The 22,101-nt window shown below is 43.6% G+C and overlaps 1 protein-coding gene across 2 annotated transcripts in view; it reads right to left on the reverse strand.

Annotated features, from left to right (window-relative positions):
* slc25a21 (solute carrier family 25 member 21) overlaps positions 1 to 22,101 on the reverse strand; it is an 81,442-nt gene that overhangs the window by 19,859 nt on the left and 39,482 nt on the right. For both annotated transcript variants that reach the window (XM_071915670.2, XM_071915671.2), the window contains one exon: positions 6,471 to 6,519. In XM_071915670.2, coding sequence (XP_071771771.1) covers positions 6,471 to 6,519 — 49 coding nt within the window. The remainder of the gene's footprint in view (positions 1 to 6,470; positions 6,520 to 22,101) is intronic.

Below are 22,101 nucleotides of genomic sequence, written 5' to 3' on the forward strand. Positions count from 1 at the left end.
CCTGGTCCAGCCCAGCGACAGCAACAGGCCACTTTGATGTGAGGAAATGCCGTAGGATTTTGGAGACTCCCCTGACAGCAGGTAACCTCTGGCCGCTCCAGACAGAAGACAACTGCCCTGCGTGCTTCCACTGAGAAACCTGAGAGTCAATATTACTACACTGCACTGTCTTGTCCCCCCACACCCCCCCGCCTCCAGAGGCCAAGCTACTGAGATCACGGCACAGGGAAATGTGGAGGATGCTGCAGATGCCAACTAGCATGTTGGAAACAAATGAGATTTCATCAAGCCCATTATTGTCTCTTTAAAATGGGTCATTTCAGCTCCCTGGGACATCATTTATTCTATTTAAACATCAGTAACATGATGTGTTTGGGTGCTGGTGACACCTACTTGGACCGGAACTGTTTAATATCAGGCTGTAATGTCCTGTGGCAGGCGGATCAGCAGGAGGCAGAGGAGCCACTGCACATTCATGGGAGCTAGTTAAAAAAATTACATTGATAAGGAGGGCTCCAAGGCATAGGATACCACTTATCACTCTTATCATTCTCTATCTACCCTCTCCTGTCTCCATTTAGCTTTCCTTTCATCGTTTATCTGACACATTCATCTTTCTCTGACAGATACTACCGCTCCGTTCTCAGGAAACATTATCGAGAAAGGACCAAGGAGTATGACTTAAGAGAGCGAAACGGCGCTTGAAAAGGCTGTCAGTGAGGGAAAGGGTGGAAAAGCGGTGATGGAGGCGGGACAAAGGATGTGTGTGCGTGTGTGCAAGAGAGAGAGAGAGAGAGAGAGAGAGAGAGAGAGATGGGGCAGCGGGGGGGCAGGTCTGTGGCCACAGCACAGTGAGGGTCTAGTGGAATCAAAGCACACAATGCCTGCACTCTGTAATTACTGTACTGGAATGTGCACCCCTTCACTGATAATGATTACATGTGCTCTAGTGCGACACACACATTTACATGCACATGTGCACACAGAGAAGAGAGACGAGGAGTTTACATTATGTTTATACATACTGCTGGGCTATATATAGCACATATTTTTAATTTAGTGAGCAACATTTAAGTAAGCAGTCGTGACTGCTGGTAACATCTCTATATAACATCTGTAAGTCCAAAGACCTTCATACCAACACCCTATTTAACACGTTTAAATTGACACCAGCATACGTTTATATAACCCCACAAGTGTTTACATTCTATTTTATTGCTTTATCGTTTTCTTTTTTTAAACTTTTCATTGCTCATTTTATATTCTATTTGGCTTTTCCTTTGTTGAAACTAAACCAAATTTCCCCACAAGGGTCATGCTATACTATGCTATGCTATGCTATGCTATGTTATGTTATGCTATGATATGCTATGTTATGCTATGCTATGCTATGTTATGTTATGTTATGTTATGCTATGCTAAGCTATGTTATGCTATGCTATGCTATGCTATGTTATGCTATGCTATGCTATGTTATGTTATGTTATATTATGCTATGTTATGTTATGTTATGTTATGCTATGTTATGTTATGTTATGTTATGTTATGCTATGCTATGTGTCAAACAGAGTGACTGAAAAAAAAATCAGTGCTCGCGTGGCTGTACTTAAGTGTGGTGTCGGTCTCAATGATGTTGAGTCCAGACTTCGATGTTCTTGGACTTTGGCCTTTTGCACATAATCACATTATTTAAAAACTAATAATATCTTAGCCATATAATTTAGCTCAGCCAATTTTTTCCATACAGGGGATTAAGTCATTATCCAAGAGAGTATGACTGGAATGCAACCACATAATATTTAATACATCCTGTCAAATATGCGGCTATGCTGTGGTCATGACTTGTTCTGTACTGTGCACTGGTCTTAGTCTTGACTTGGATTTGACTAGACCCAGTTTGGGTCGTGGCACTAGACTCACTGCTCACTCATGCAGTGAAGTGATGCACAGACAGACAACAGTTTATTCTCCATACAGCGTGTGTCTGAGTCTACACAGAGTAAAGACTTGCCCTGTAGTCTCACAGCGCCGGGGGGATTAGGAGCTGGCTTGACGACTGCTGACCTGCCTGCTCCTTTACAAGGCAAGATCAGCTATCAGGCTGCTGCTGCTTTGTGCCCTGCTGTTTGAGGGTTGTGTCAGGGATTCCTCCACGAGTGCACTGGGGTTCACCGAGCAGTTGGGGGCGAGAGGGGAGGGCCGGGCGGTGGAGCCTCCGGGCCATCCTCAGCGCTGTCACCCGCTCCCCCGAAAGGACAGGACGTCATCTGTCAAAGCCCTCGTCAAAGATCACTTTCCAGCCCCCCAAGAGGGACACACTTTCATGCGTGCTGTGATCAAATGGAGGTAGTGTTGTCATGGCGACTGCCGCGAGCGAGGGCCACAGCCAGGTTTTTCTAATCAGGCTCCAAACAGGCTACTGGCAGGCTTAGCGGTTTACAATGGCTCTGACAGCCATGTCATACAATACAATTTACAGAATTGCATAATGCAATTCAATTCTTCCAAAACACATGTACGACAGGGACTGAAAACAAAATATTACATAATCGCTCAACAAGCTACAAGAAGTGATGATGGGAAACAATACTTTCCATATAATGAGGTTTACAGTACTAAAAGTGGTATCACTGATTCTAACAGGCTATCCAAGATGGTTGCTGAATAGCTAAAGCCACTGAACACAGAACTTAATAGGACTGGAAATAAGAAGTAGGTGGAGGAATAGACTGTTAGTTAATGCACAGAGGGAGGAGCCAAAAAGCTGGATGAGTGGTTATCTGAGAAAGAGAAAGAAAGAGAATGAGCGAGCAAGAGCGAGGGGAAGAATCAGAAAGAATAAGCGAGAACGAGAGAGACAAATAGCGAGGGAGAAAGAGCGAGTGAGAAAGAGAGGGCGAAAAGGGAAGGGGAGGGAATGGCACAGATCAGGCTGAGGTATGTACAAATGAAAATATTAGGGGGTTTGCGGCTCATTATGGCAAACACGTCAGATCATGGTGGAGGCTGCAGGCAGCTCATGGTGACAGGAGAAGTTGCTCAGGCAGACACAGAGACACGGGAAAGGCGTGGCTTCAGTCTCTGGGCGGGAGCAAAGAGGACGATGGGAAGTTGTTTTCAGATGACTGTGTGTATGTGAGCGTGCACAAGCGTGTGTATAAGGGTGGAGCTCCGTGTAACAGGATCTCGACATGAAGGGAAATGCGGGCTTGGTGCTACTCTCTAATGAGAGGGGGGACCTGATCAGAGTCAGATGGGGTGCCCCGAGCGCACAGCCCCCTGCAGAAAGTGCCGCCCGACACCCTTTGTTACCTCCAAGTGAGCTGAGACCAGCCCATGAACCATGTAACTAGGTGGTTTCCAGGTTAATGAAAAGCTGTAACTCCGGTCCCACTGTCTCTCTCTGCCAAGCCCCCCCCCACACACACCCTCCATCTTTACCCCCACATTCTTGCCCCTACCCAGGGAGGGGGTCAGGGTCAGGGGCAATTAACTGTTTACTTTGTGTGAAGTATGCTACATTTACATTTTGGGCATTTAGCTGATGCTCTTATCCAGAGCGACTCACAATGAAAAAAGAAGTCGATTAAGCTTTAATTTCTGTATTGCCAATATTATAATTTGTGTCCCTATGTTATTTTATATAAATGCTAAATGGGACATTCGCAACAATGTTTCCACAATCCATCTATTAGGCGGTCAGGTGGCCTAATAGTACCATCCTGTAACTAAAAGGTAACAGGTTCAATTAAAGCTACAACCAATGCATTTCCATCAATAGCCATGTGTCCTGTTGAACGCCTACCAGCTCATTCATCGCAAGTTGCTCTGGATAAGAGCGTCAGTTAAATGCCCAAAATGTGAATGCATCTGCCTACTGATCTCAAAATGCCCGATATTAATTTATGTGCATTTAAACAGTGATGAAAGAAGTTGTAAGTCATACGGATGGTCAAGCTGCCCAGGAGTCTCTCAGATGTAAGATGGATGTACTTGTTACTAGAGGTGAGTAACAGGGGTCACGGCTTGGCTGGTGAGTAAGCGCACTACGGGGAGTAAAAGCGAAACAACAAAGGCAAAGAGACACACTGTGAATCATCTGCCAGGACATCCAGTTTAGGCCCCATATCTAAAGCCATGTCCGGTGTGGTCTGATGTACTGCACTTTAATGGAGAAGTGTCGAGTCAAAGAGTCCAAAATGCTATCATGACAAAGAGTTGCCATTCAGTATTTGTTACAAATAGAATATCCTGTTATAATTGTGTCTACCATGGACTTGGTTGTCTACTGTTCTTTAAAAAAATGCCATAAGTTGTTTTTATTTTGTGCTATCAATCATATTGGAAGATAGGTGCCACATTTTTCAAATCTCTGGAGCAAAACTGTTCATTTATCTGCCAAAGCTGTGGTCTAGAAGGATGAATCATTATTTTTTTGAAAGGAACATGACATGACAAATGGTCCCAATGTTTTCTGATTCATCACTGCAGTATTTGGCCTCTGGTGGAACGTTTCTACACTAATCTAATCCTAACGCTGCACCTCAGCCTCCCCCCTCCCCTCCCTCTCTGCTTTCACTCAAAGAGAGGGGGAGAAAGATAGGCCCTCATTTGGAAAATAGGTAAACATCAACTCCCAGGTACACATTTTGTCAGGTTTCCCTTCCAGAAAAAAAAAAAAAAAAAATCCCTTTGATACTGTGTTGGCGGCTTGGTGGAAAAAAGTAAATTTACTCCAGTTGCCGTCCAATTTGGGCCAGTGGACATTAAAGCAGGAGCCAGGTCCTAATAAGAGCCATGCCTAAGAGCCATAAGCTAAGAGCTGAGAGAGGGAGAGAGAGAGAGAGAGAGAGGGAGAGAGAGAGAGAGAGAGAGAGAGAGAGACCCAGTGGAGGTGTGTCTGTGTCTGACTCTCGGCTCCAAGGTTCCTGCTAATAGATTTCAGCTCCCTCTCAGTGTCCCAATTAGCTAGCTGGTGTGTATGCTTGGTCTATGAATTCATGTGTGGATGTTAAGTGTGTAAACATGCATGTGTGTGTGTGTGTGTGTGTGTGTGTGTGTGCATGTGTATCTACATCTATGCATGAATGTTTGTGTGTGTCTGTCTGTGTTTCTGTCGCTCAGTAACCAGCAACCTCCTGTGGTTTAGAAAGGCAGAGATTCAATAAACCATAATACCGGCCTTGACTATGGTTCCCAACTCAAAAACAGAAAGACTATTCTGTTTCTTCCATTTATTTAAAACAAACCTGAGGATTTCCCGAGCCAAGAGTAAAAAGGAATCAATTTACACAGAGCCATTCTCGCCCACAGTACGCCTATCAACATAAAGACATGGCGACACAAACAGAAAACAAACAGATAAACCTGTCCAGTTTTAGAGGAGCTTTTACCGCTTTTTAAGGAAGAGCATTACAAAGAAAATAGTGCGTGCACTTTTAACCCTGACCCTGTGTGAAGACGGACAGGCAGGGCTCAAGACTTACCTGTAATAAACCCCCATACCTTCTACACATGCCCATAAATCACACGGCGTGCCTTCAAAGTATCGAATATCGACTAATACAACACCGCTCACCCTCGGCTTTTATCCCCGTGTTTCCTCTCTGTGTTTTGGTGGTGGCATCGCCTTCAAAGTGCAACCATCTCACTTTTTTAAAAGGCACGCCAAGCAGTTTATTTACCAAGAAACTGCTGCCATAAATGACAGAAAAGCAGTACAATTTACTGACAAGTAGTGAGTGGGGCTGGAGGGGGGGCTAAGAACTAAGCCAGAGGTCTTGGCTGGGCCTGTGAAAGACTATAAAGCTTTAGTAGTAGCCCACGACCTGTTTATGGCTGGCTGAGACACTGCGGTGTGAGGGTCCTGATCACCATACAGCCCAACACGGCTGCCACTCTTGTATAACAGACAGAGGATGGAAACGGAAACTAAAAACATGCCGTGAAACACAGCGAGTGCGCTCTGTGGCATCGGATTTATTCTTCTATGTTCCCTTCTTTTTCAGGAACCGCAGGCCGCGCTGCACTAAAAAAAAATGGATCGGGTTAAATGAAGTAATGAGGTAAAAATTTGAGCGATTTGCAAACATAAAAACGTATTACTCCAACATTGTGTGGGGAATGAATGGGTAAATGATGCATTTGATTTTCCACAAAATGTCTAAGGCTCTTGGCATTGGTGCCCGCTTGTGTGGAGAACGCGGAGCTGGCCAGGCCCGCTGAGCCGGGAAAACAGAGCTGGTATGCTAGGAACTCGACGATATAGACCCATGTGCCCACGGAGAGGATTCAAGGCAGATGTGAAGTGGAAAAATGTCTCTCTCTCATAGGCTTAAACAGTAGGTTCACTTGCACAACAGATGAGTTAATGTATGAGTCGTGAGTGTGTGTGTGTGTGTGTGTGTGTGTGTGTGTGTGTGTGTGTGTGTGTGTGTGTGTGTGTGTTCGGGATGGGGGGGGGGTCTTACCTTGTTTTCACCACATCCAGGGGATGCATTAGGCAAATCTCCACCAGACCTATGAGGTAAAAACAACCAGGTTAAGTCACATAACTCACCAATAAAATAAAGGTGAATTCGCTGGCTTTGTTTACACTTCACACCCAGTGTGATTTTTGAGATCTGATTAGCAATATCTGATGTTGTGAGAGCACATCTGGCCTGAAATCTGTCCTATTTGTCCACATTATCATTTCTTGTACTGTACTTACTCACCATCTTTTTACATTACATGTGTGCATATTGCAATGTGGCTGCATAACATCTAGTATTTAAAATTCCTATCACAAATTGAACCTGTGCATGTCCATATTGGCCCTGGAGGATCTGACAGCAGCATAAGTAAAATCTGATATTGCATGTTAAGCCCTGTCACAATGCATCCTGATGTGATGTGTGATGTGAATAAAGTTGCAGACTGCTAACCAGGACAAAAGTCATTTGGATGCTTGTTCATGTGACTGTGTTATTCCTTTTCATTTTAAAGCAGATTGTAACTTGTCCTTTAGAAAAAATGCTGAGCAAATACGTTTGTTGTTGTTGTTAGAAGATGGTTTTGACAGACAGCCAATGTCAGCCAACCTTCCAAGACAACCTTATCATCACTCTGATTATCACTCTGGTTAATTTAAATGCCAACCACCTCAATAATTCACATGTGATTTGGGCTCTGTGGTGTCTGTGCACGAACGTGGGGTCTGAATGAGGGAGCCAATGAGACCTCTATCCAAAAACCCTCTAAGTGACTATAATTCTCGGCGTTTCAAAGTGATGAAGGGCTGAAGCCACCAAGCATATCATCCATGCAAACCCAGTACATCAGCAACGTGCCAACAGCTGGAGAATCAATGGAGCCTGGTGATCAGTGAGGGACTCTGAGGTTTCACACACACACTAACTATGTGCATCTGTGTTGAAAAGCCACTGGTTTGGCACGGAGGCATTCTGACTCAATCAGGTTTTTTTAACTCATGATTCTCACTGCATCCCTTTGCTATTGCTCTGAGGGCTTCCCTTGCAGATTCCACTGTGTGTACACAGCTGCCGTGCCATACGGACTCTTTCTAATTTGCCCAATTAAACATATTGTCTATAAAAGAGTGTCTCCTCTGGGGTTTTTCCAAGGAAGTAATTATCATGTGAAATACCACAGAAAAATTACTTTGTTCTACAGTTGCATCTGAATTTACAAATGAACTGAGAACTATTGAACCAAGCTACCGGCGTGCAAGAGTCAAACAAAATTCCATCTGTAACGGCTTAGCTGACCCGACTAAGGCTGTTAATGAGGCTGCATTGAAAGGGTAAATACAATTTACTGGAGACTGCGCTGGACACCTCATTTTCAGGTCCTGCTATGAATAGACCTGCCGTGAAACCCGAGCGCATCAAATCTTTCCACGGGTAATCAGATTAAGCGATGACGCCAAACCTGCCTGCCTGCTCAATCAGCCTGTTCAAACACAAGGATGCTGGGAATTGACCGAACACGCTCCGACAGGTGACCCACCGGAGAGAGCAGAAAGAGTCTGGGAAAAAGGAGAACTTCTGCAAGCCCCATCCCCTCCAAAACGTACATTTGGACGCTAAGTGGGAAACCAAACACAGACAAGACAAACAAAACATCTACCAGATTCCTTCTGTCTCCGCAGACTTCAGTCTGATACACAGTAACATTAGAGAACGTTTGTCGTTAATTAATCATTACTGCCAGTGTAGCTAAAGGGTACTGAGTCTCACATTCTTATGGGTAGAGTATGTTTTTTCTCTCATAGTTCTAGACTGGAATAAATGTAAAATAGAGTAGAGCTGGGAGAGTAAACCAGTCAATACTCCAATAGAGAGGCTAAAAAAATGCATTAGTGGGGTACAGACTTGTCCCAGCTCATAGATTTACATCCAAACCAACAATTTTTAGATTATCATGATGTAAACCATGCCAGTTTTTACATATTTTCATGTTTCCATTGTCAACAGACTATAAATGCAAGAATTTGTAACTTTGTAATGGTAATATCCATAAAGAGCACTGCTATTGGTTCGCTGAACCCGCAAGCAACCACATGTAATGTATGTATCTACATACTTCAATTATAATGGTTCAGTCTGAACTTTAGACCTAGTTATTGTAAACCTCAGAATCCAGGAAGACTAAAGGGCACAAGTTTCAAAATACTTTAATCACTTACAGTGGGAACAATAATGAACACTCAGTCTTGCCCTGCTGTGTAATAGGGGTTCAGTGTTCAGTGATTAACTTTCAGTATGTTAAGGTGTGTGTGTCTAACTGCACTATGGACCAGCGTCTTTAGATATGAGGTTAACGTCAGTTAAGAGCCCATGCTGCATCTCCAAGATGGCAGTTGCAGAGGATTAAGTGATGACAAGCATGAATGCAAAACTAGGCTGTGTTTATTTGAGCATCTGTCTCACGCCCTTGCAGACGAGACGCCTTAAGAACAACTGATGGCAGATGAGAGGACAGGCTGTAGGGGTTCGAAGAAATAACAAAACGAGAGAGACTGTATGACCATAATCCAATAGTGACCTCCATATGACTCGTTTACAGCTCTTGTTTAGTCAAATTTAAGTTTATTTCTACTTCGGAGCCAAATAGGACAATACACCAGAAATTATTTTAAAGTCAATATAGTATACTGTAGAAAACCTTGTATTTGTGATTGACAACTTACCTGACACTACCTTAAGTGTCCTGATGCATTAAAGGAAAAAAAACCTTAGACTCAGGCAGAGGAGGATACTCTTACACTATTAGATATCATCAATTTGTGGTTTTCAGTGCATTCCTTATCATTGCTACAAAGTGTTGTAATCTACTTTTTTGGTTTACCCACTTTCCCTCAACCTGTCTTGTCTACTTCAGTTAGTGATATCCTACGCTTCCCAGTGATAGCGATAGTTTTTCCAGAGAAAGTGAGAGTGGAGAGAGAACACAACAGTGGTGTGCCGTGCCCTTGTTGCTGAAATTACAAAGAAGCCGTAGAGGCGGGTGTTGTGTTTCACATGATGACAGATCCACAAAGATGCAAGCTATGGCTGCATTGCATTCTAGTCTATTGAGGCTACTATCAGTGGAGAAATTGGTTTCTCTGCCTCTCTGCCTATGAATTTCACCCTACCTGATTTTTGAACGTCGGTACAAAATGGTGAGTCTAGAAAGAAGAACTTGCTCTTTGATACTGAGAGGCTGACACCAAAACCTGACATTTACTGTTGATGTTTTAGATCATTTTTAGTTCATTTTTCTGCTATCATCTCCATTGTAGCTGTGCGGGAAATATCTCAACGTCTACGTTTGATTGGTTATCCACGGGAATAAGAAACATAGACCATCAAACAACAAAATGGGCCCAGAACTGCAAGGTACATAACCAGTAGCTGCTTTTTAGTAGTGTTAAAGTGTTTTAGGGTGGATCTTTCCTTTAAATCCTAAACCAAACACTAAGTATTATTCTCAGCTACTTTGATGGTGGCGTATGTTGGAACTGCCTCTGAGTCAAGGCTCTTCCAAGGCCTAAAAACACCAAACATCCACCTTCCTCAACCCTACGGAGAGGCAGCCTCTCGCTCCACTGGGCCCCAGTGCATCCTGGTCTTCGAACCCAGCTGTCAGCACATGCTACTGTTTAATCATAGAGCCCGGCGGTAGTGAGCAGCCCACACGCTCTCGGCAGCACTTCACGCCCCTCCGCAGCCTCTGATGCACACTCACTGTGAGGACTGTGAAGGCGAACCGAGGGGACGGAGTAACGACGGCGGGCCGAAGATGCAGCTGAGATACTGAGTTCAACCCTTCCTTCCTCCTCTGCCTGAGTCTTGCTCCATCTTCCCCTGCAGGCAGCCACCTCCTACAGCTGCAAGGAGGGACCTAATGCTACAGTGACCTGCCATCTGGTTGACGTTTATAGCTTTGTTCCGCATCAGTGAGTGACATATTGGGAGATTCCATTATTTCAAGGCTCTTTTGTTTCTGAACCACAATGGCAGTGACAGGGCTTGTCATCTAGGACTCTTGCGCCTGCAGACACACACACACACACACACACACACGCACACACCCACACACACACACAGTTAGTCACAACTGCTAATGGCAACAAGAGCGTCAGCAGCACAGTCTGGAGCACAGCCATTAACACACAATGTTACACGTACTGTACAGGACTGCTCTTTGCCACAAATGCGTTCTGTGCCAAGTCACGGTGTAGAGGCTAATTGTGTTTTGCAGCTAAATTTTCGCTTAGGGGAAAAAAAGAGCTGCAAGGATTCAGCGAGATATTACACTGATTTTACATTGTGGCAACATATAGACTTGATTCAATGCCTGGTTTTCCTATTGCCTAGAGTTACGTCATGTGCAGCATTTTAACAGGCATGGAATTTTGGCATTGGTTTTGGGTATAGGATAGGAGGACCATATGGTGGCATGTCAGAGCCAGCAGAAACAATGAGGCAGGCAGGGTGCTAAACAAAGTGCTACATCACTCCATTCAGCCTGGGTGGTTTGATTCTGGGGTTATGTGGACGATGCAGCGGGTCTCTGGGACAGACCCAACAAGTAGCCCCGCTAGTAGCATTAGCATGGCCACCGCTCTATTGACCACACATTCCAAGTAGACCGATAGCTTGTCTTCCAAAGCGAAACGATCATACATCATGCAGATGAGATGATTATCTGAGTTGGTTTTGGCTCGGGAATGCACGCAGTTTGCTCCCACGCAAAAGTGAGAAAGAAAAACAATAGTGCGCCAGGGAGTGATTGCTCAACGGGTGCAGGTGTCATCCATCATGCAGAGACACACAGTGAATGACTGTAATTCCCAGCAGCCACAGGGAGAAGGTCACTGCCACAGGAAGTACAACTCCCCCAGTTAAATGGACTAATACATGAGAGACATGCTGGTTGGTCATTTCACACGCTTACTCGACCCAGTAAAGCTACAGTCTTTCTAACTACTCACATATTAGTTTACTAACTATGCTACTAATAGTTTCTTAATTATCTTAATAAAATAATTGAGAAGTTTCATTCCAAAATGATGTATCCAGTATTTGAAAACAGTGACACTGATAAATATACTGATAGCACAAAAATTAAAGGATAATTTATAATAATTCAAACCCTCAGTAACTGGATCTTGTTTATCAAAAATATTGATTTTTGAAACTTAAACTATTTTTCCCAAAATGTATATAGCCTAAAGCATTTTGGAAATGAACAGTTCCATCATGCAATAATTGGCTCCCCGTGACTGTTTAACTATTCTGTTACTACACGATACAATACTTGGTTCATTGACCGCCAAAGTAGAAAATAATAGCTCATCCTGTGGTTTCAAGGCGTGAGATGAGGCAGAGAGTGGCATGATGACAGAGCCGAAATTTCACCTCAGAAGTCTGACAGAGCCCCTGGCTGAACCTGCAGGTGATATCTCATGCCTCCATGTCCTCCATTAATACTTTTCAAAACACATTGAATCTGGAATGCTAAACAAACCCTCGGAGCTGCTGCCTCCCTCAATTTGTCATCCGCAGCAACAAAGCCAATGTAATATCTATCAGCAGCCGGGCCGGGCTCGCGCATTTCAGCCTCTTTGACTCAGAGACACAGATTAATTTCAGGTTCTCTTAATGCCTCGACAGAGAAGGAGGTGAAAGAGTGAAGAATGCACACAATGCCATGATGGAGTGATAAATAAAAAGGTGCACAGGCTGAGATTATGAACTCCAGGCAGCGATCGCCATAAAGTAAACAACCACCAATACAACACAGATGCAACAGATACTCAGGATGGTATTCATTCATGTTTTGTTTTCTTGAAAAGACCCCGTTTTCATTCACCTTACATCAGTCTTATACTACCTACTACTGCTTCCCATAATGTGTACTATAAATTTATATCATAAAGCTTTCTATTGGCTGAAAAGGGTGGATAAACTCTTTCACCAACGCAAAAAGTTTGTATTCATTTTAAGTGGGTTGATGTTCCACTATGTAAAGACTGCATTACTAGACAGACAAGGGACATTTATTGTGTTACTTAATGAAAAATGCAAACCTAATGTGACAGTGGACAATGAACATATACTGCATTGGTAGACAACAATTACGGTTGGCATGAACAAGGCAAATTGGGGAAGTGGAGAATATAAATGTAAAATATAGGCACCCAAATCACATGAGGCTGCCTTAGGTCAGGCCAATAAACTAAACTTACTACCAAGCGAGGCACAGTATAGTATTGAAACATTGCCTGAGAGTCAAACCTGTTTTTACAGCAAACAGCGAGCGCAACAATTTAAAAGTAATCCCATTAAAATTGAAATTGGAATATAAACCATTTTCATACGAAAACGGCACAAACCAATCCGTCATAAGCACATATATAATTACCTCATGGGGAGAGGGGGGTTATGGCAAAAGAAATGGTATTTCATGGGTAAATGCACATACAGTCCTGGATATTAAAGGGCAATTAAAGGCTTCAAGCAGAGGAAAGAAAGTTCATTAATGCAGAAGCAGGCAACCATTACGAGCGGTGATTGATGCTCCCCGTCCAGCTCTCCTCTCCTGTCAGAAGGGGATGTGAATCTGTTCTCAGCAAATTAGGGGAGAAAAAATAATAACTGAACCCAGCAGGAAAAAAAAACAACAACTTCATCTCCTCTAAAACAAACACTGGAGTGAAGGTGCTGATTATGAAGGAATTTACATATAAAAAAAAAACAAGGCCTGATAATGGTTCAGGGCATCTGAGAGAGAGAGAGAGAGAGAGAGAGAGAGAGAGAGAGAGAGAGAGAGAGTCAGACAGAGAGAGACAGACAGAGAGAGAGAGAGAGAGAGAGAGAGAGAGAGAGAGATTACATACATAGATTCTATGTGATGAATCTATGTATTTAATATGCAGTTTATTTAATTTTATTTTACTTTATTTCTATCTCATTTATGTACGAATCTATGCTGTGGCAACATGTGCACATGTAGGCTACTTCATGCCAATAAAGAGTTGAATTGAATTGAGAGAGAGAGAGAGAGAGAGAGAGAGAGAGAGAGAGAGAGAGAGAGAGAGAGAGAGAGAGAGAGAGAGCTATTAATCACAGATATCACCAATCAGGCCTCCTGTCTCGGGAGTGCAGAAGCGTCCCGGTTAACTCCCCAAACAGTCCCTAATTCTGCACTTGAAAAAGCTCAAAGGGTGCTTAGAAAAACAAGCGGGGCCATCTCCAATGACAGCGGGGGATTTTTTAACTGAGGGCCCCTGTCGAGGGCAGCAAACATCCCGGCATTCCTCGGGCCTGCCTCGGCTACTGGTGCTGCTGCTTTATCTGTTATCGCCTCCGAGGGCGCGCGGTGTCGGTTTCCACACTGCACAAAGTATTGACCTGGACAAGTCATTTAGTCTAAATTTGAGTCTGAAACTTGCTTTTTTTTCTTATAAACGTGAAAACTGGATGAGATCATTTCATTTTCCCCAATGCAAATCAGCTTGTTTTAATAATTTTCTTGTGATTTCTTGAATAAAGACATTATCTTGATGCTGGTGGACTTATCGGCCTTTTTTCCAAGATAATGCCACTTGTGTCATGACATTTTTGAAACAGGTGAAACTTCATTGAAAACAAGTGAAACTTTCTCACCCCACTGAGAGATTTTTTCCCCACTTATTTTTAGGAAAACAAAATTTTAACACTCCATAACTTGGACATCTTTTGCAGCGCATCAGCGCGTCCCCTCTTGTTCGCAGGTCAGCGGTCGTGAATCAGTTCGGATGAAAGGAGGGAGACAGACAGAGAGACGAGAGAAAGATGAGTGGGAGAAGCATAAGAGAGACAGGAGATGATTAATCTTTTTACTTTTCCTGAAATCTCTCCTTAAGCAAAGCTGTAGAACAACATCCTCTAAAAAAGGAAAAACCTGTATTAATCTTGTAATAAAACATATAGCCTAATACATGCCATTACAGTGGAACCATAGGAGATGAAAAATAATATATAGGCTAAATATAGGCTACCATAAAATACAATACGGTCACAATATAATCTCACTATTGATCACACTTCTTGGACAACATCCTTACAATAAAAAAATAACTACAACAATCCTAAAATATGTTAACATACTATAAATGACTATAGGATTATTACAGTGATATCATAGGAGATGAAAAATATAGGTACAACAAGGTCACTATAACCCTAACCCTAACCCAGATATGCTATAAGCCCCTTTAGGAATATTATAATGATTATTCGGGTAGGCTAAATAGGAGCAATTACACACTTTATGTCCCTATAGGAATCTTATCATCAAATCATAATGATTTTTCGATCATTATAGAGATTTCTCGGGTGTATAAGAGCATTTACACATTTTAAGTCCTTATAGGAATATTATAGGAGTATTATTCTATTTTTTCGACTACATAGGAGCATTTACACACTATACGTCCCTATAGGAATATTATAAGAATATTGGAATATTTTTTGTGAATATCATAGTGATTTTTCAACAGGCTAGGCCTATATAGGAGCATGTACAGTAGCTTGTCTCCCGCTGAGATTTATCGCTGGAAGTCATGCGTCATCATGCATTTCACCCCACCGACTACACACAGACAGCTCGGGTATGTCCCTGTCTGTCAAAGTGAAGGTGAACTCTCTGACAGTGACGGGAGTGTAAAAGTTTATCTGCGGTGTGTGTGTGTGTGTGCTGGTGGCGGGGTCAGGCTGGTGATGAGGCGGTGACAGACTGACAGGCGCGTGCAGCAGACAGACTGATCGGCCTGCATGCTCACCGCGCCGAGAAGGAGCGACGCTGTCAGTGTGAGCGCCTCTGCTCCCATTACTGTCACTGTTTTCTGACACCTGTGGTCATATTTTCTATACAGGACCCATCCGATGCAAATCGATGCGCCAACCGCACGGAAGCGGATGACGGGAGGAGAAGAAAAGAGGACAAAATGGATGCAAAACCTGTTGTAACTGATGTTTGAGAGGAAGTGCGCCGTGTCATCCCGGCCTGATTCTTTCATGAGGATCACATTTTAAACAAATTGTCTCCAACTCCTGCAGGACACCTGTCTGAAACTGTATAAACTAGCCTATAGTAAACCCAGAATAGGGGGTGCCATGGGCCTACAAAATATCATGCAGGTAATCCTAAAATAATATCACAGGAGATAAATATTAGCATGACCTACAATAACCTCATTACACACACACTACTAAGTTGCTATAATAGGCTAACATTAAAGTGTTTTTTTCGTTAGTGAACGCTAATCAGTCAATATGAAGTTCCTATAAGACAGAGGTCTCCAAACAATACTGTCAACAAAAAAAACAGCCATATTTTACCATTATAAAAATAACTATTACTATTGCTATGACACTATTAAGATATCACAGCAAAATTAAAACCTAGTATAATACCCTATAGGAGTATTATAGGAATATCATAATGATACCTTAGGGATAAAAAACAAACAAACACCATAAAGTACTAAAAGGTCACTATATAAACTCAGTTGAGTACCATAGACACACCACCACCACCACCTATATGAATTTATAGTGATTTTTCATTAAGGTTTAGACTGATGACCACACATTTTAGAAATTATACAATTGCCTCTCACAAGAAGCTGAAGGATCATGAAATTTTCTAAATCGGCCGTAGAAGACCATGTAATCCTTTAATTCAAATAAAAACATGAAAATCACCAAGACTGGCATTAAAATGTTTTCACCTGACAACACTGCTATGTTAAATGATTTCACTTAACCTGACACAGCCTCCTTGTGTACTTTCCCTAACTCACCTGTCTGCACCATTTCATCAAATCTCCACACATGCCTACAGGTCAAACAACAACCTGCAAACCTCACAAGCTCAGTCTTCTTGGCTGGTTGCACCAAATGCCTTGATTGTTAGACTATAATTACATTGCACGCTATAACAGAGCATGAAAAACCCTGCTGCAACACTGTTCAAATATTAATCAAATGTCAGAAAGCTGTGTTTAAAAGTTGGAACTAAAACATAAAGATCAGTCAGTGAAGAAGACAGATTTCCCTTTAAATCCATTAAATCCCGGTCTTAGAGGCTCTCAGGCTGATGAGCCTACAGGTAACCAAAACAAAGACCCGTCCCTTCACCAAACTCTTTTGCTAGTTTGCACTTAAAGAACTCGCAAGGCCTGACATTAAAAGTGAAACAGGGACACAATGTTTATTTTCAGGGTTTTCCTGCATCAGTGTCTCTTCCATTGAAATTCTATCGATGAAACCGATACAAGATAAAAGCCTGAGAAGTGAAAGGTGTCACAATATTTTTCCAAAGTTGGGCAAGCTTATCTGTTCGTGAGAAGAGCACAACTAGTTTGCACTTTAAAAGTGAAAGAGGGTGTGTATTTTCAACGTTTTCCTGCATTAGTGTCTCTTCCATTGAAATTCTATCGATCAAAACTCTGAAGAGGAAAAGGTTGGGCAATCTCATCTGTTCGTGAGAAGAACACAACTGTATGGTGAAGCACCAATACTTGTGTGGGCTGGCATCCGTTCTATCACAACACAGTGTGTGTGTGTGTGTGTGTGAGAGAGTGTGTGTGTGTGTGCGTATATGTGTGGGCAGGCATGCCTGCATGCATGTTATTACAGTCATTACATGCCATTTTGCGGTAATCATCCCACATTGGTCTTGTTTGCACACATTAAATTATTACACCATTAAGCAAATGTCCTTTCTGTCACACACATACTGGGTGGGAAAGTGAAGGAGTAACACTCTTTTCTCCCTCTAAAGCTATTGCCCAGGTGCTGCTGGACCAGGTGTTTAACCCCTAGCTGAGCTGTCTAGCGGCCCGACAGTAGAAGACTGGCTGTACTGAGCATCTCTCTGTTTGAATATGTGTAACCATATGAATGTGAAGCAGGGCGGTCCTGGAAAACAGCAAGACCCTTCCATGGATAAATAATGGTTTAAAAAAATAAAACATTACTGCTTCACAGTTGTAAAAGAATCAAGACTAAGAAGTTTCCCTGTCCTCTGATACTCTGTCAGATATAAGCCAGCTGCTTACACGGAGCACAAAGAGAGGGCCATTATGGTGAGCCTTTATATGCTGCTGAGTGATGGATAGCACAGAAGTAGTAAGGGGTAGTAAGTGGACTTCCCACTGTAGACACCACCATCATTAACTTCACCACCACGTCACCACATCACTACAACATCACCACCGCTGCTGACACACCCACCCGACCTAACCTCTAGTCTTCAGCCAATTCACCTTGTGTAAACAAAGATTACACCTCATCCCAACACCCAGAGGGGAGAGCTGTGTCGTTACTGTCACCTAGTGGACACATGAGAGACAGAGATTGATTAACACACAAAAAGGTAAGACACAGAGAGGGGACCTAGGAAAACAGATGAGGGAATGGTAGTGTTCTGGGTGAGAGAAAAGCAAAATAGCTGCAGAAACCATTTAATGTAACAAGGAGAAGAGCGATGAGGATAAACATCTATCGCCCAAAATCTGCTACTTTGCAGATGAGAATCTCTCTTTACAGTACAAATTTACAGATTAGGTCTAAATCTAAATTCTAGCTCACACATAGCTTCTGAGCTTCATGGTTGTCAGGGTCAATCCTGTTATTTTAGATCAGCTGACCACTCGGCCGAAACAAGCCCACTTTCTCCAGAAGCTCACCTGAGTCCATAAAAGCTGATAATGGAGCCAATAATTGGGAGGGAACAGCAATAATGGAGTTTTAGTGAGGCAGTAAATTCTTTAATTAGTTGTTAACACCCTGTGTCTATATGGATAGGCTGAAGCTCCCTCCCCTCCTTCTCTGCCTGTTGCTCTCTGGATCGGGCTAGAAGCATGGGGCCCATACATTAGGTGGCTCATCCTTGAAAGTTTCACAAGTTCCACAATTATGTGTAACACATTTTAAACCCTGACCATCACCACCACCTGTTAAACGGCAGTAGAACTCCTCCATGTCATCTTAGCAAGGTGCTAGAAGAGGTTTAAAGCTGTGAAAGCTGTCATGTGTCATGTGGTCTACAGGCTAACCTGGAAGCATTGCAGCTCAGGAGCCTTGGATCTAGCTTGGGGTTCATTAATGCAGGCGGGGTAGTGATCTTCCATGGGCCCCTCTGGGAAATGGGGCCAAGGCCTCATGCCGCCTGGAAGGAAACCCTGCTGGCTGACATTTTGGGATGCATCATGGGAGAGACACGCTGCCAAATATACAATCTTTGGGAAAAAAGCTGCAAGGTAGATAAATGCAAATGATGCAGGGAGCGAAAAACCAACGGACATTCCTGAAGAGTGATATGATCTTTCAGTCCACAAACTATCCATGGTGGGAGTGATACAGTAGAGGAGAGAGTGAATAAGCCGACAGGGTGGTCCCTCTTCTCTGTAACTGGGCTGGCAGACAGGCGTGGAGGGAGAGGAGAAGAGCTGCGAGGCTGCAGCAGTAGCTGGGGCAGGACCTGCGGCGGGACCTAAAGGGAACCGCTCTCATGGTTCCCCTCTTGTCTTTAGCCGGGAGAGTAAAGGGCAGGAAGCCATTACCAAAGTGTAAATGCACTCAGCCATCACTGCTCAAACACAGTCGAAATATGTTTCAGCACTTGGAAAAAGGGGCGGGGGGCGGGGGGGTGTCCTCTGCCATACAAACACAACAGGGCTCTCTTGTCCCCTTCGCCCTGAGAGAAAAGACCCTGGGAGAAGTTAAGGCCCTCCGCAGGCCGACCAGCTTCGCACACAGAGCTAGCAAGCTCTCCGGCTCTCTTTTCAAACATTGCATAATGCAGCTCCAGATGCACACTAGTGGTTTGGGCCTGATGAGAGACTGTGATTATGTTACATACGGCGGCGGTTTGATGCAATAATTATGCAATCAGCAGCACGGCTTTGAGTTGTGTGTATGATTTATGAACATTATTTGAATTGGGGTAAATAATTGTCCCAGGCGGGTGGGCAGGCGGACTTAGTGGCTCACCGTGTGACAGGGCATCTCTGACGGCTGTTGTTTTGGCAGATGGCCCTGTGCCACGTCGCTCACCCAGCGCCAGGGAAACCATACCCCAGCTCAATTCATAATATAGACCATGGCCTCTGCCTATCAGTGCTTAAGCCCCTCTAAATCATATACAGACAGACTGTAGGTCTGTACACAGGGGGACAAATGCAAAGGCCTAGGGACACACAAACATATTTATCATGTGGAATATGAATAAAGTGCAGAAAAAAATGGGCAAACTAGGGGAATCTAGCATAAACTAGAACAAATACGGCGTTATTCCTGTAATCTTAGACAGTTCAGACAAGATTTTGTGAACGTGAACACATCTCTCTCAACCTGGAAATGAGAGACAAGACTCTCTAGTTGTCATCAAGAGACAATCCCTGGAGCTGCTCCATTGGCACTGAATGACAGACTGACTTTCTGGACGCAGGTTCAGTGTCCAAGGTGATTTTAAAAGGTCAAGCAAACATTCTTTGAGTCCATAAGTCTCCGATTCATTGTCAGTGGAGCAGATCCACGTTTTGTCTCCTGATGACATCAGATTATGGCCTTGGTTCTCTGGTTTCTGGCATTGTGAGAGACTTGTTCATGTTCCCAAAGGTAGACTGATGTACCAAAGACTACAGAAATAACAGATGTAGTCAACAAATAACAGCAGAAACTTCAAAAACTGAAGTATATCCAAAGCACCACCGGGTTCATTTCACATGTGTGGACGCAAAATTGTTAATGAAATTCAGCAACACGAAAAAGAAATAGCTCCATCATCCTGTAATTGAGGGGTCAGGATCTCTTTGTTGGACAAACTCCAACTGAACCATGCACGGATGTGGTGGTCGCTTTTATCCAGCTATTTGTCAGAAAACCTGAAATAACTCCAAACTGTCAGCAGAGAATTATGAATGAGAAGCGGTTGCAGGAAACGGGTAAAAGACATCCAGTAACAGACTTAAAAAAAGAGTCTGAAGGAGCAATTTGAAGCGTTTTGTTCCAAAACGATATACGGACCATCTGAAAACATTGTCATCTTCTGACTGATTGTTCAAATGAAATGATTGTTGGAATGAAACTATAACTTTTTATGGAATATTACTGAGGTTTTAAGGTATTTTAGTTTATTACAAAATAGTTACATGTTTAACAGACAAAATCAACAATGTTGTAGAAATCTTGATTGATACATTTGATGGAACAATTTTCCCCCAAATGGATGAATACCATTTTTGTTTGGACATGGAGAGTAAGGGTTCATAAAGCTAACAGATGATACTTTGGCATGGAAGCCCTAGTATGTGTGGGGCCTCTTGTGCAGGAACCCATCAGGTCTTGAGACAGGTCCTAACGTGTCCTAAAAGGATCCGTCAGTTTGCTTACGTTCAGCTATTACCGAAGCCAGTTTGGCGACAGTAGTTGCATTGGCTGTGTATATCTGAAGCAAGAGCGAGGCGCTGCGGTGTGAGAGTAGCAAATTCTTTTTGGGCACTAGCTTTGCTATGACAGATGCTGACGATGAACTCTTGACACTGGCTCAACCAGTTTATGCTCAACATGTGTGTCTGTTACTGTCTCTGGTCTCCAGAAGGCTGCCCTGGACGGCTCTGCAGGTATGTGTGTGAGTCTATGTGTGTGTGTATGTGTGTTGGGGCCAGGGAGAGATGAGAGGAGCAGCAGGATCTGCAGCTATCTGGGAGGTTGAGCGTAATGACACACCGGGGACAGATTAGGTTCCTGTCCATCAGGAAGACTCTGATTTACAGCCACGCTGACCAGCCTGCCTGCCCTCCACCCAAAGCAAACACACACAGAAAACACCACCGCCTCTGTGTGTTGGCAGCTGGTGGGCCTGCACACATGTTGCATTTGGCTACTTTGTACGCTGGTCAGTTTGTGACTTTTAACATCAGTGTAGCTTTAAGTCTGGGTGTGCTTTGGAGCAAAAAGGAGAGGGTGAAATTACAATATGAGGTCAGTTTCAACGTTCAACTCTGTGTGTGTGTGTGTGGGTGTGTGGGTGTGTGTGTGCGTGTGTGTGGGTGGGTGTCTGTCCAGAGTAGAGGCTACCCCCTATATGACGCTGTGCATGCTACTGCCTACCTCCCCAGAACAGTGAAAGGAGGGAGATGGACAGATCCATTAAACAAGATGTCACCCCCAAACACAACAATGATTAATCACGCGCTGCAAATTATAAGCACCTGTATGAATGGACGGCAAAGCAAAGCCCTCTCCCCACTGTCTGACTGCATGCTTTCACTCTCTCAGACAGCCCCCCCACCCACCCCCCCCCCACCCCACATCACCCCCGCCCCCTCCCATCACCCCCCTCCCCCTCCTCTCCTCGCTGACCCTCTGCCCCCCTCACTCATACCGAGAGGAAGTCTGCCTGAGAAGAAATAACTCACCACGTACACAAAAGGCCATTTTGACTTATACTCTCCATGAAATAATAGATCTTGATGTTTTATGCAGAGCCAACTTATTGGAGCTGTACAGGAAAACTTTACATGCAAAGCAAATCTGTGATACCTGGCTGTGACAT

The sequence above is a fragment of the Centroberyx gerrardi genome, chromosome 17 (genome assembly GCF_048128805.1).
Source record: "Centroberyx gerrardi isolate f3 chromosome 17, fCenGer3.hap1.cur.20231027, whole genome shotgun sequence".
Classification (NCBI taxonomy): domain Eukaryota; kingdom Metazoa; phylum Chordata; class Actinopteri; order Beryciformes; family Berycidae; genus Centroberyx; species Centroberyx gerrardi.